Below are 13838 nucleotides of genomic sequence, written 5' to 3' on the forward strand. Positions count from 1 at the left end.
GTGATTTTATTTTGGCCGCTGTTTTCACAGAATTTAGTTCAGTGCAGTTCACTTTACTCACATGGAAGCAGAATAAATCAATGAAAACTGAATAGCATGTTTTATGAAGATTGAGTGTGTGTAGATAATGTGAATGTTTGTCTGTTTGCATACAGGGGCCAGCCCAGTGACCCCCACTGCTACCACCAACTGGACATAGATATGAGGAGAGCACCCATCGATTCTCTCTCTCTCTCTCTCTCTCTCTCTCTCTCTCTCTCTCTCTCTCTCTCTCTCTCTACTCTCTACTCTCTACTCTCTCTACTCTTTCTCCTCTCTCTACTCTCTCTCTCTCTCTCTCTCTCTCTCTCCCCCCTCCTCCCTCTGTCTCTGAAGTTCAATTTCAAACGGCTTTATTGGCATGAAATATTAATATCTGTGTTGCCAAAGCATATACAAATAGGAAAAAATAAAATAGATTCATGCATAAACAAGTAAATGTACAAGATTATAACACTCTTTCTCTCTCTCATTCTCTCCCTCTCTCGTTCTTTCCGTCGCTGTAATTCAATTTGGCTTTGGCATGGCAACTCTTAGGCCGAATAATAATAATCAAGGAATAATAAAAATGCAGCAGTCCAAAGTTCACAATGCCATCGCCTGCTCCCTGACCCTGAGCTTATAGTACTCCATTCAATTTCAATTCAAGTGCCTTTTTGGAAGGACATGTTTTACAATGCGGGAATACCTGTAAATAAATTAATGCATAAATAAGTAAATGTATAAGATAAAAAGACTAAAAAACTAAACTTAAACTAAAAATGACAAAATTGTTCTCTATCTATCTCTATCTCTGTTTCTCTTTATCTGTCTGTGTACTTCCATTCCATGTGTAGTCTGGCTGTAGTCAAAATGAGACTGTGATGATCTATCAATAAACGAAACCGTTTTAATATCACTTATGTGCATGTTTCTCCCCCGTGTGTGTGTGTGTGTGTGTGTGTGTGTGTGTGTGTGTGTGTGTGTGTGTGTGTGTGTGTGTGTGTGTGTGTGTGTGTGTGTGTGTGTGTGTGTGTGTGTGTGTGTGTGTGTGTGTGTGTGTGTGTGTGTGTGAAGACCAAATAGAGATTTGAATGGCATTCATTACGTATTCCTCACCTTAAACCTATTGGTTATTATTTCTATTTTATTTTATCTGATAACTATCCCGAGACACGAGTCGAGCGCTGATCACTGGCTGTTTGCTGTGAGCTGAAGAATGTTTTTGCAGAGCATGACCGTGCCTCCATTTCAGCATTTCTCAATCTGATTATTCTTTATGAAATATGTCTCTGCCTGACTACTCCAGTAGTCGCCTGGGGTCGGTTCCACCCCCCAGGGTTAATGCAATAATACTATAATGTTTAATATAATGATGACATAATTATAATCTTAGTCAGGAGGTGAATAGAATCCCCTCCATTGTGTCACAGAGGGTGAGTGGGTTGTTGGGGGGGGTAACAGTGTTTTTTCTTCTTTTTTTTTAATCCTTTATTTGACCCGGGCAGTGTTCACTTTGCAAGACGAAAATGCCAAAGAACAGTTGCAAGTGGGGAAGGAGGGAGGGAGGGAGAGAGAAAGAAAGAAAGAAAGAAAGAAAGAGAGAGACACCTCAGAGCGGTTTTGGGTTAAGGGCCTTGCTCAAGGGCCCAACAGCAGGGTTCTTTTTTCTTTGAACGATCCGCTCAAACCAGCAGCTCTCCAGCCAGTCAAACACCAGTGGGTTAGTCTCATCTTTGCAGTGGTGTTCCAGTCAGTCATAGTCAGCTTACACTTTTCTCTTGACTTCTAAGGCCACCATGGCAAGCCTCACCAAATGCAAGCGACAAGGATAATTTAAAGCGCTAGAATACTTATTTTCGCCTGATACCATTTATTCGACTCGCTTACCGCGTCGGTCTAGGGTTTCCACGTTTCCTCTCCCTTGCCTCAAAATAATTCGGTTTTAATTAATCCCAGGGTAGATTTCTAAAATCTCCTTTTTATTGAGAGGGAAAGGGCTTTTTCTTTTTTTCCCAAGTCAAGCCATTGTGGCTTCTGCTTACAGCGCTCGAGCAAAGAGTGAAAGTTTATAACTGGAGAACGCTGGCAGAGTTGGGTCTGCGTAGTCATGGCGATATGCCTTTCTCGTAATGGAAGTCTTTTTGAAACGCAATAAGAAAAAGTCATGCTGGCACTTGATATGCTGGACAGACATTAGCGCAGCATAGCCCGGCTCTGTCCAATACGATTATGGGAGCTGCGGGCGAGATTAACTGGTTTCCAAGGAGATCCTGTCCCACGCGCTGGCCACCGGGTCGGACAACGAGCTGCCGGTAACTTCCAAACCGCACGAGCGCACAATACGCCTCACACATAATGCCTCACACACACTGGCGGCAGTATATCAGTGCTACGGACTGCTAGCCACAGTTGCAAACGGCACGGTTCAACAGTGTGATTGTACTATCCAGACCATATTTTGTAACCGTTAGTCATGCAGGTGAAAACTCACTGAGACGACGACCTCTTTTTAACGGATGAAGATGAAGATAACGCCTGGTCATCATGGTGACTGTGACTCAGCAGCTAAAATACTGATGCTCCGAACATACTTAAACTTCAAAAGTATGAGCAGTGTTTGTTTGTTTCTCAATCGTGTTTCCCTGACGTGATTTACGGGGTTAAGGGATCAGCCCCTGTATATATTCAATAAGTTATCAAGACCTATACACCAGCAAGACCTCTCCGTTCTGCCACTTTGTGCCGTCTGGCGCCTCCCCCTCGCCACACGTGCACTTCTCACTCACGACTGCTGTCTGTCCTGGTCCCACGGTGGTGGAATGACCAGTGGATGTCAGAACGGAGTGTCTGACCTCTTTCAAGCGCTGACTGAAGACTCATCTCTTCAGGCTACATCTTTCCCTCCCTAACTCACCACCATGATTAGCCTTATATATGCCTTAGACTGTCATGGCACTTATATAGTTGTATCGATATTGTTGTTTTTTGTATTAACCATTGTGTTGTACTCGGGGCATGCTAGCTGCCAACTGTGGTATGCTAGTTTGGAAGTTGATGTATTCTTCAAGGGTTCTGATTATATCTGTACGGTTACACTAGGACTCGGAACTATACTGTCCTCTCAGGTCCTCTTCGCACTTGTACTCGTGTTTGATCTGCACTTCGTTGTACGTCGCTCTGGATAAGAGCGTCTGCTAAATGCCTTGTAATGTAATGTAATGTAATGCGTGAATGCAGCGTTCTGAAGGGCTCGTGTGGAGGAACTGACTGAATTTCTGAAGCCCTTTTCACACCCAGACCTGTGGAACCCTGAGGGCCCTCAGTGGTACTGGCTTACGCTGTGTAATTTGGAGAACTTTGTTTCTGAGCTCTCCGGTGAGAGGGGCAGGGTGGGGATGAATGTGTCCCAGATGTGTTTGGGTGGAGGGCGGGAAATGAAGATGGGGTGGGGGCTGGAGGGAGAGGGTGTTCCGTTTGCTGCTGGTTCGCTGGTGAACCATCCCGCAACTGCAGCTGGAGACCGGGCTTCTCCCTCCACACGCAGCGCAGCTGAGCTAACAACCCGAGACTGAGGAAGTGAAGCTTCTGTGAGCGCGCAGTGACCCAGAACACAGCTGGACACGAGCGACCTCGCTGCAGACCGCCCCAGCGTGTCCGTCCATCGCGTGGCCCCTCTCCCCCTCTCCCTCCATCGCGTGGCCCCTCTCCCTCCCTCTTGGTCTCTCTTAAACTCTAATGGACGGACTATTATCCCAACCCCAGCCCTAGCCAAATGTAAGTGCTGTGTGTGTGTGCGCGTGTGTGCTTATACTGTATGTATGCTTGTGTTTATGTTTGTGTGTGTGCTTCTGTACAGTATGAACATATGCTTGTGTGTGTGTATGCTTATTGTTTGTTGGGGGAAAGGGGTCACAGTAAATTCAATCTGATTAGAACAGCTGTTCTAATCCAATTACTGCTGAATCTGATTAGAATAGAGCCTGTGATTGTGATTTGTTTTCGGGGAAGTAATGCAACTTAAAATCACTGGTTTGCCTGTCTTGTTGAGAGCTCATGTGTGTTATCCACTGAACAGCACCCCTCCCCCACCCCCCTCAATTATCAAAGTTGTAAGCAAGAGCAGACACAGGATCAGTTCCAGTGACCTTAGCAGGGGTTAAATCCTGAGTTTACACCACAAGACCATGAGCTCCATTAAAACTGGAATTTTCTGGTTTCCAAAGGACCTCGCAGGCGAGGGAGGGCCATTCCATTCCCCTGCATAAAACGGTTTAAACTCAAGCTCCGAACCCCCTGCTGGGCTCTCGAAAATTGCAGTGGAGGTTTTAAGGTTTTAGTGATTATTATGGAACTGCAGTTTTCCAAACAGCACTCGGATGATTCGTCATAGCCAGGCCCCCCACCCACGCCCCCACAAAAGCCCCGTGACCCTACGAACAAAAGGCTCTTTATATAAGACTGTCCTCACACCATCGGAGCACTGATCTCAACCTGCAGGGAGAAATTACTTAGTCCTGTATTTTTGGAATCCAGTAATACGCAGCAAAATTACAGTATTTGTTTGCCTAATGTTGGCCTCTACAAGTCACAAGGTTCCCACACTTATCTCTGCCACCTACCGTGCACATTTCAGGTCCTTTCCAGGTCCCTTTCCCACAAATTAATGAACCCAAAGAAAGTGTAATGTTAGCCCTGTCAACAAGGCACAGGGAAATGTCCTCAGTATCCCTAAAATGAATACTGTCCCATGTCCAGCTTTTTTTAACCACAATCCAAATTTCTGTCCTTTTTTTTTTTTTTTTTTTTTTTACTTCCCTGGAAAACGCCAGCGCTGCAAATAGCGAATGATATGGTATGGTACAGAAGTTAGTGTACTACTTAATTATGGCAGAAATATCGAAGATTATGTAGACTACGACCTTGATGGGAATAGCGATTCTATAATTAGGCCCGTGCGTATGACGGCTGATGCAGTTGTTGTCCTAGAAACCGCAGGAGTCGTTTTTCGGGAAGAAAACGCTAAACAGGCATGCGTTCGTCGCTTCAGAAATTGCTACGTTGGTCTGTGGAATTACAGCCCTTTGGGGACTGGCTGCCGGCTGGCGGCCGGACTTTATTGCCGCGGAGTTTCTTTTTTTACAAGTGGCGAGTCGTGTGTTTCCACGCACCACAAGTTAACGGGAGTGGTTTGTTTTCATACCGCACACGCCAGAGGTGAAGGCTTGTAAAATTGAAACTGGATAATTTGGCGGCAAGGTCAAATTCTCGCGTTGAACTCGAGAAAGCCGACGTTAACACGTGACCCATGTAGTTCTGATTGGTGTTAAAATTTCCACAGGGGCTGTGTTGAGTTGTGACACGGACAGACAACAGTAGACCAGCGATTCGATCCCTATTTGTTTCAAGTGACTGAGAGGCTGGTCGATTGGCACTGGACACATAAATCTTGCCTGTGCAACAGGGGAAATGCCCCTACCATGCATGTCTCTTTGCAAGGTTGGTAGGCACAGACGAGCAGAAAGGGATTGATTCATCTGATCTCTTCTTATTTTGCATTACACGGCTTGGTCAATCAATCTGCTGTTCACACAGCAAACATTTTGTTTTAAGTTTTCTAATCATCTTTTCTCATCAATGTCATATACAATCTACTTGCATCATTTAATAATTTTACTCCAAACTGTGCTATTTTTCAAACGTAAAGCCGCTTTTAAAAGCAAAACTGATTTTATTTTGCTCATCTCTTACCTATCCTTCCCTGACCTCCCTTTATCGACAACATAATTTAGTGCCTATATGTCATAAAGGCCTGAATATAGCTGGTACTTCCTGTTTTTGCAAAGGCTTGTGGGTATCTGGCTTTATCCTAGCAGTGGCAGAGAATGTGGACCATAATGTGGACATACCCCAAGCCAGCTGATGCTCATCAGGTTTTCAAGGTGATTTTTCTTATAAATCTCAGTGTGGAGTCAACACCTATCCATAGCCTCAGAGCTTTTTTTGTGTTTTTCTGTCTAAATTTGTGTTCAAGCCTCTATGGGAGCACTGTCACTGCCATAGCAGCACGTTATTAGCTGGGGTCCCTGCTCTGGACTGTTTGGAGAGTCCCCAAAGAACGATGTCATCAGCAGTACATAAGATGAGCCAGCACGTTTTTATGGCGATGTCATGGCATCACCATGGCATTGCCCAGGTCCTTTTGTCTACCCTCCCTGTTCCTTTCCCGCTTGTCATTTGTCCTGAGTAATAACCTAATAGATCAGTGTGACTCCTGCCTAATGCCGGGCCAACTGCCCCCCTAACGGCTGCCCAACGTCTGCCAAGCGGCTGCCCAACAACAGCCCAACGTCTGCCAAACGGCTGCCCGACACCAGCCCAGCTTCTACCAAACTGCTGCCCAACGTCCTCCTGAGGACTGCTTCATGCCAAACCCAACACCAGCCCAAAGTCAGGCGTACGCCAGCAGAATGTGAGTCCATGCTAGCCCAACACCAGACCAATGCCTGCCTAACACCAGCCTAATGCCAGGCCCAAAGCCAGCCCAACACCAGCCTAATGCCAGGCCCAAAGCCAGCCCAACACCAGCCTAATGCCAGGCCCAAAGCCAGCCCAACACCAGACCAATGCCTACCCAACACCAGCCTAATGCCAGGCCCAAAGCCAGCCCAACACCAGACCAATGCCTACCCAACACCAGCCTAATGCCAGGCCCAAAGCCAGCCCAACACTAGACCAATACCTACCAAACACCAGCCTAATGCCAGGCCCAAAGCCAGCCCAACACCAGCCTAATGCCAGGCCCAAAGCCAGCCCAACACTAGACCAATACCTACCCAACACCAGCCTAATGCCAGGCCCAAAGCCAGCCCAACACCAGCCTAATGCCAGGCCCAAAGCCAGCCCAACACCAGCCTAGTCTCCTCCCAGCAGCAGCAGGGCTCTGAATGCTAAAGCATGGAGATCTCTAGAATCAGCAGTTGAGAGAATGGACCACAACAGGCTGTGCAAGCTGGTCTCTCAGGCAGTCAACAGCTGCAGGCTTTCTGTCTGAGTGTAAACATGATCTGTGTACCTGTCTGTCCATAAGCATGTCTGTCTTTCTGTGGTTCTGGCTAGCTGTCTGTCTGCCTGTTTGTCTCTATCTGTCTGTCTGTTTCTTTGGTGTCAAACCAGAATCAAAAAAATGCTTGAATCATGTTAACTGTTAAGAATTATCAGATTACTGACCATTTCAAAAGATGCGTTGACTTGAAAAATCATCAAAAATTCTGATGGATCTAGAGGAGTGGTTTTTCACATTTTGCCACATGGAAAGAGTTAAAGTATTTGAGAAGCATGTTTGCCCCAGGTCCCAGAGCTGTGCAGGCGTGTGCGTGCGTGTTCGTGCAGGCATTTGCGTGTGCGTGTGTTTGTTTATGAGGGGCACGCGACCTTGCTCCCCCTGCCCTCCGTAAATTGCGGGTGGGTCTGTGTTTCGGCAGAGAACTGGAGGACGTGGGAGTGTCTCTGGAGGGAGTGAGAGAGATGCAGGGAGAGCAGAATTAAGGAGGAAGGAGGGGATTGAGAGAAAGATGGTGAGAGAGGGAGGGAAGAGGATGGATTCCTGTGGGAATTTGTGTCTCAGTCGGTGGTAGTGGGTCACTGCAACCGTGCCTTTAGCCGAGTCCAGGACAGCTTCACAGGGATAGGATACCTACAGGGGGGCAGCCATATTGTCTTACCCACCTACGCCCCCCCCCCCCCCCCCCCACTACCAACACACAACCTCCTTACGGGAACCACTCCATCCCCCCTACCCTCTCTGCCCTTGGCCCTACATTTGGAATCCATTGTGCAACCCCCTTCAGAATCCCGCAGTAATTAAAAGCAAAAAAAAGACCCAGCGTTTTTCCAGCGCACGCCCACCAGATTCACAGCCACCGCATCGGACGGAGCCAGGCTAATGGTAGCGCGCACGCTAGGCTACGGGGGTTTAGCATGCGGATTAGACCCTTTCGGCTTCCAGCTGAGCAGCCCCAAACAGAAAAAAACTATGTTCAAACAACAGCCTTGTTGTACCCCCTGTACCCCAAATCAAATGTCCAATCCACTGCTTTAATGGGTGAATTCAGGGCCGAGTAACAACAACAAAAGAAACACACTTTTCCAGGCTCCGGGATAACATACCATGCCCGATATGAATGCTGTCCATTACTATTAACACTAAACAGGGTGCACTAACCAAATGTCGACACCTCATAGCAGAGCCTGACTGAACACAGACAGCACTCACAACAACTTTATCAAAGAACACCAGAAAAGGCCAAACCTCAACTGCTCCACATTCAATTTCAATATTATTATAATTATTACTATTACTGTAAATTTCCCCTGTATTCAGTGGCTATACTGTGAGTGAGTTGTGAAGTGTCTGAGGGGTTCTCTACATTTCCTAATTTCTGCAGCCCCCCTGAACAGCACTCCAGCCTATCACATGATTGTACCCACAATGCCATCCACTGTCTTGATAAATATCGCAGAGCGATCACGATCAACCACTTTTACAGCCATGCGTCACAAAAATGTTTTTTTGGATTGATTAGGATCGGGAATCAAACCACAAGACCAGGGTACCCACTGCAGAACATACTGGAACCTGCTTTTAACTCTTTTTATTTCAACTGAAGCATTTTTTATTGATTTCAAATGAAAGAGTTTGATTTGGTAATGTAAATATAAAAAATAAAAACAAAATTTAATTTAAGAAAAAGATAACCTGAGTAAACAGAAAGTACAGTTTCTAAAAGATAATTCATTTACAGGGGCCATTGCTGATTATCCAACAGCAATGGCCCGTGTGAAAAAGTAAGTGCCCCCTTAGTGACTCAATCAACCAATGGCCACATTTAATTGATAATTTGGTTAATTTAGACTAGACACACCCAGGCTTGATTACGATTACTGTCAGCCCTGTTGAATCTAAACATCACTTAAATAGAACCTTTCCAGCAATGTGAAGTAGGCTAATGGGTTCCAACAGGCGGCACACTATGAGAAAGAAAGTTATTGAAATATATCAATAACATATATCAGTCTAGAAAGGGTTACAAAGCCATTTCTAAGGCTCATGGATTCCAGGGAACCACAGTGAGAACCATTATCTCCAAATGGAGATAGCTTGTAACAGTGGTGAATCTTCCCAGGAGTGGCCGGCCTACCAAAATTCCTCCAAGAGTGCATCGACGACTCATCCCTGAAGTCACAAAAGAACCCAGACGAACGTCTAAGGAACAGCACTCGCCTCGGATAAGGTCAGGGTTCATGATTCCACCATAAGAAAGAGACTGGATAAAAAAAATGGTATCCATGGGAGATGTAGAGTTGCAAGGTGAAAATAAAGGCTAGCATTAGCAAGTTCACCACTGAATGGCTCCAAAAAAACAAAATGAAGGTTTTGGAGTGGCCCAGTCAAAGCCCTGACTTAAATCCCATTGAAATGCTGTGGCAGGACCTTGAACGGGCAGTTCATGCTTAAAAACCCTGTAATGTGGAATTAATGCAATTTTGCAAAGAAGAGTAGGCCAAAATTCTTCCACAGCGATGTCAAAGACTGATCTCCAGTTATCGGAATCCTTCGGTTGCAGTTGTTGCTGCTAAAGGTGGCGCAACCAGTTATTGAGTTTATGGGGGTAATTACTTTTTCACATGGGTGATATAGGTGTTTCATAACCTCTTTCCTTCAATAAATTAAATGATCATTTCAAAAGTGTATTTTCTGTTTTATCCAGGTCATCTTTGTCTTATATTTAATTTTGTTTTGCAAAAATAGAGGAAATTAGGGAGGGGGCAAATACTTTTTCACACCACTGTAAATATCAGTTTATGTATTTTCCTTTTTGTTCTGAATATACAATGTTTTATGAATCTGCATATATGAAAGATTGTGAGCCGTATCAGGCAACCCATCACCGTAGCAACGTTAAAACGACCGAAGCAGAACTCTAAAAGCGAAGGAGCAGACTTGGCGGCCGATTGAAGAGGCTCTGGCCAATGTGCCGCCCGTGTACCAGCGACTGTGATGAGGTGGGCTGCGTGACCTCCAGGTGAGCCCGGGGGAGTCTGGGCTGTTCTGGGAGGGGCGCTTCTCTCCTGGGGAGGGTCTGCAGTCGACAGGGGTGGGATGGGCGGTTCGGGGACGTGTCACAGGATTCACTAACTCAATCATCTCCCTTGTGTTTCACCCCTTTTGCTCCTTTGAAGTCGGCGCGTGGTTGCGGTTCTGCATCATGGGTCGTACATCACCCGGTGCGTCACTGATAAATGGAACTCTTTCATGGCTTTGTCTCAACAGTTATAAATGAAGACATTGCTCCCCATTCATTTATTCATTTCTTTTTTTGGTGGGGTTATCAAATCTTAGTCATATATCATCTGCAAAACCTTGTTCTTGCCTGCTTATATAGTGCTGTGATTTCCGGTATTATTACATGTTTGTCACACGGAACGGTTTAAGCAAAATGTAATATCAGACAAAGGGGAAGTAAACACAACACATTTTTTAATTAATTATGTTATTTAATTCACAGTACTCATAGATTAACTCAAATGTAAACTGTCTGATTATGTAAGCAATGACATTTCTTTTCAGCAGGTAGGTAAGGCATTATTTAACGAGGCGTGTCCTTCTCGGTAAATACATTTTTATTTTCTCCTTCACTATCACAGAAACATCCTTCGCTGAGCGAATCCTACATCCTCGGGATGTCTGTGTTCGCTTTGAGCCAAACATTCATTAAATCAAACATAAACATCATAGAAGGCAAATAAAAGCATGTTCTCAGTTACCTCGACTAATTGCGGGATTGGCCTTAGACAAAGAAACTGAGCCGCCATGGGGACCCCAGGACTGGGTTTGAGAGCGTCTCCACTAAACCACAATGGCAGCCATGTCCAGAGCTGGCTGTTCAGGGGGTGCATGTATACATATTGCGCACATTGTCCGTCTTGTAGGGTCTTTGTCTGTGTGACCAATGAGGGTGAGTGGAGGAGCCGGCAGGGGATTTTGTGAGGGGGGGCTGTGTTTGGACTCCTCGTTATTGGGTCCTTGGGCCGTGGCTATGGCTACCTCTGCTTTCTGACCCCTCCCTCCCGACCCCACCCCACACCCCCAACCCCACTCCTCCACCTAACAATACACTGCTGTCCACCCTCACCATTCCAATTCTGCCGTCGCTGCGTTTCACCAAGTTTTAGTGTGTCTTAAACGGATTCGGGAATAGCTGTGGTCACTGTTTAGTCTGGCCTGGCTAACCTCACAGAGACAGAGAGGGCCTGAGTGAAACGGGCAGTCACTCTCTCTTCGGTTTCTGCTTTGCTGAGTTGCTGTTGCCTTTTGGGGGTTTTTTGTACCACATTGACAAATTGGTTCTTGGTTTTGGAGAATCAAGAATTATGCTGGAACTCTACAGCACTCTTCTTTCCTCTATATCATCCCCTTCTTCACATTATTACTATTATTATTATCGTTATTACATACCATTATACAGCCCTTTGAGATTTGAAAATGAAAAGCACTATATAATAAAATGTGTTTCTGTTCTTCAGCAGGGAATACACTCAGTGTTTTTTCTGTGTGTCTGTGGAATCTAGTGAGTTAATGTTCATGCACAGTTCATATGAGGTATCAGGTACAAGCATCAGGGGGAGGGCGCTGGCTAGCACTAATGATTATGTTGTGGAGTGGATAATGATGATGGGGATGTTAAGGATAATGATAGTTATGATGATGATGATAAATGATTTCTGTGTTTACCTCCAAACCCCAGGCCGTTCCCTTGTTAGAACGCCTCATTCTGTGTTAGTAAAAAGCTCTTGTTGTGTTGGCTCTTTCGGCCCTTGTTGCTCTTGCTTCTTGTCTGTGTGGGTGTGGTAGTTTGTTGCTGGTCCCTGAGTGAAATGAGCTGCTGATTCTCACTGATCTCAGGTCTAGCTCTGTACTCCTCTCCACACTCTACACTACTGAGGCTCCCCGCTGCAAACTGATCCCAGGTTGTTCTTGGCCTGAGTCTCCTGTAATTAAATACAGCTCCCAGCAGGCTGGTAATTCGTGAACTGCTCCTGCCAGGTAAAGTATACCCACGGAGTCTCACTCACACTCATACACACACTGTCGCACATATCTACACTCCCATATGCACATTCGCACACGCCCTCATACACACATTTTCATACACTGTCCTGTACATACAATCATATACGCTCTCTCATACACACACGCTCGTACCCACATGCTCATTACATACACTCACTTATCCGCGCAGGTTTACCCCCCCCGTGACTCCTGCTCTGTCCCGAATGCCCAACACACCGAACCAACTTTCCCCCCCCCGCCCCGCCCCGCCCCCCCCTTTACCCCCCTCCACTGCAATGCAGGGCCAGATGTGGGGGGGGACTGCTCACAAACACAGACAGTTTCTACAGGGAGAACATATGCCAAACCATTTCTTTCTTCTTTTCCTTCTTTCTTCCCTTTCCGTCTCTCCCTCTCTCTCACTCTCTCGTTTATTACACTGAAATATGCACACGCACTGAATACACGGTCACATCCACACACACACAGACGCACACCTGGCAGTAATATTGCAATGGGACAATGCCACTCACTGTTCCAGAACCTTCTCTCACCCTGACCTGTCAGCCCCTTCCCAGAATGCCTGTAGAAAACACAGGCATTTCTACAGATGGGCACAAGGAGGATCATGGGATTAGACTAGTTGTCCCTCCGGTGGCCGAGAGATTGGCACAGAGCCTGATTAACCACCCGAAAACTGCACCAAACTCCTTCCCCAACCCGGCATCCAAGACAGCGGGAATGCAGAGATCCAGAGGCCTGGAGCCACAGGGGAGTGCTAGCTCTTCAGCTGGTGAGCAGGAGAATCCTTCACTGAGGACTGTCGGTAGCCTGTGGGCCTCGTGTCGCTGGGAGGAACGAATGCAGTGGTAAGAACCCACCCAGCCCCTACTGGGAAGAGCCCAGCTGCTCGTCACAGCTGGCTGATGATGGCGTAGCCTGGGCCGAGGCTCCAAACCTGCCCACACAGGGGCCCCTGGAAATGGGGCCCAGGAGAGACTCAGGGGCTGGTGTGTTCTCCTTTTACAGGGCTCTGCTTTGCCTTGTGCTTCGGGAAGAAAATGTTAATAAGCGCTGTTACTAATCGATTTGCCTCCTGTAAAATGCTCACCTGTAAAACGCATGATTTATTTATTAAGGTTCTGTCTGTCTGTCTGTCTGTCTGTCTGTGTGTCTGTCTGTGTTTGTGTGTCTGTCTGTGTTTGTGTGTGTGGTGGACGAGTTGAATGGTTTGTTCCTTTCCTGTGTTTTCAGAAAAGATGGGTTAAAGTTTTAAAAAGCAATGGCTTGAAGCTGAATGGAGGTGTTAAAGTCACAAACAATCTTTTGTTTAGCTCTTAGGTCAGGGAGGATAATCTCCACACTAATGTTGATGCACTCTTGGCAGTTGCAGCCACTTCCAAACCGAAACTGCAAGCCAGTAGTTGAACATAATCTCCTTCCAAAAAAAAAAAAAAAAATAGCAGTTTCACTCCCAGGTTTACGCCCGTGAGAGAAAGAAGGCTCTGTTCAAGACAAAATGGTGGAAGCAATCGCAGGAATGTACAGTACCAGCTCCACAGAGGGTCAGAATCCATCATATCCACTGAAATGGCTGCTGAGCGGAGTCAGGCAGTCACCAACTGGACCAGGAGTGAGAATCAAGACGGGGTTGTCTGGCCCAATCGAAAGGATCAGTCAAACGCAGGTGATACACCCCTCGTCGTCA

General features: G+C 46.3%; 1 protein-coding gene across 2 annotated transcripts in view; it reads left to right on the forward strand.

Annotated features, from left to right (window-relative positions):
• The window catches only part of tbcd (tubulin folding cofactor D), a 29055-nt gene extending 28118 nt beyond the window's left edge, over positions 1-937 (forward strand). For both annotated transcript variants that reach the window (XM_061224416.1, XM_061224417.1), the window contains exon 40: positions 156-937. In XM_061224416.1, coding sequence (XP_061080400.1) covers positions 156-170 — 15 coding nt within the window. In that variant the 3' untranslated portion in view covers positions 171-937. The remainder of the gene's footprint in view (positions 1-155) is intronic.
• The last annotated feature ends 12901 nt before the right edge of the window (positions 938-13838 follow it).

This window comes from Conger conger, chromosome 16 (assembly GCF_963514075.1).
Source record: "Conger conger chromosome 16, fConCon1.1, whole genome shotgun sequence".
NCBI lineage: Eukaryota > Metazoa > Chordata > Actinopteri > Anguilliformes > Congridae > Conger > Conger conger.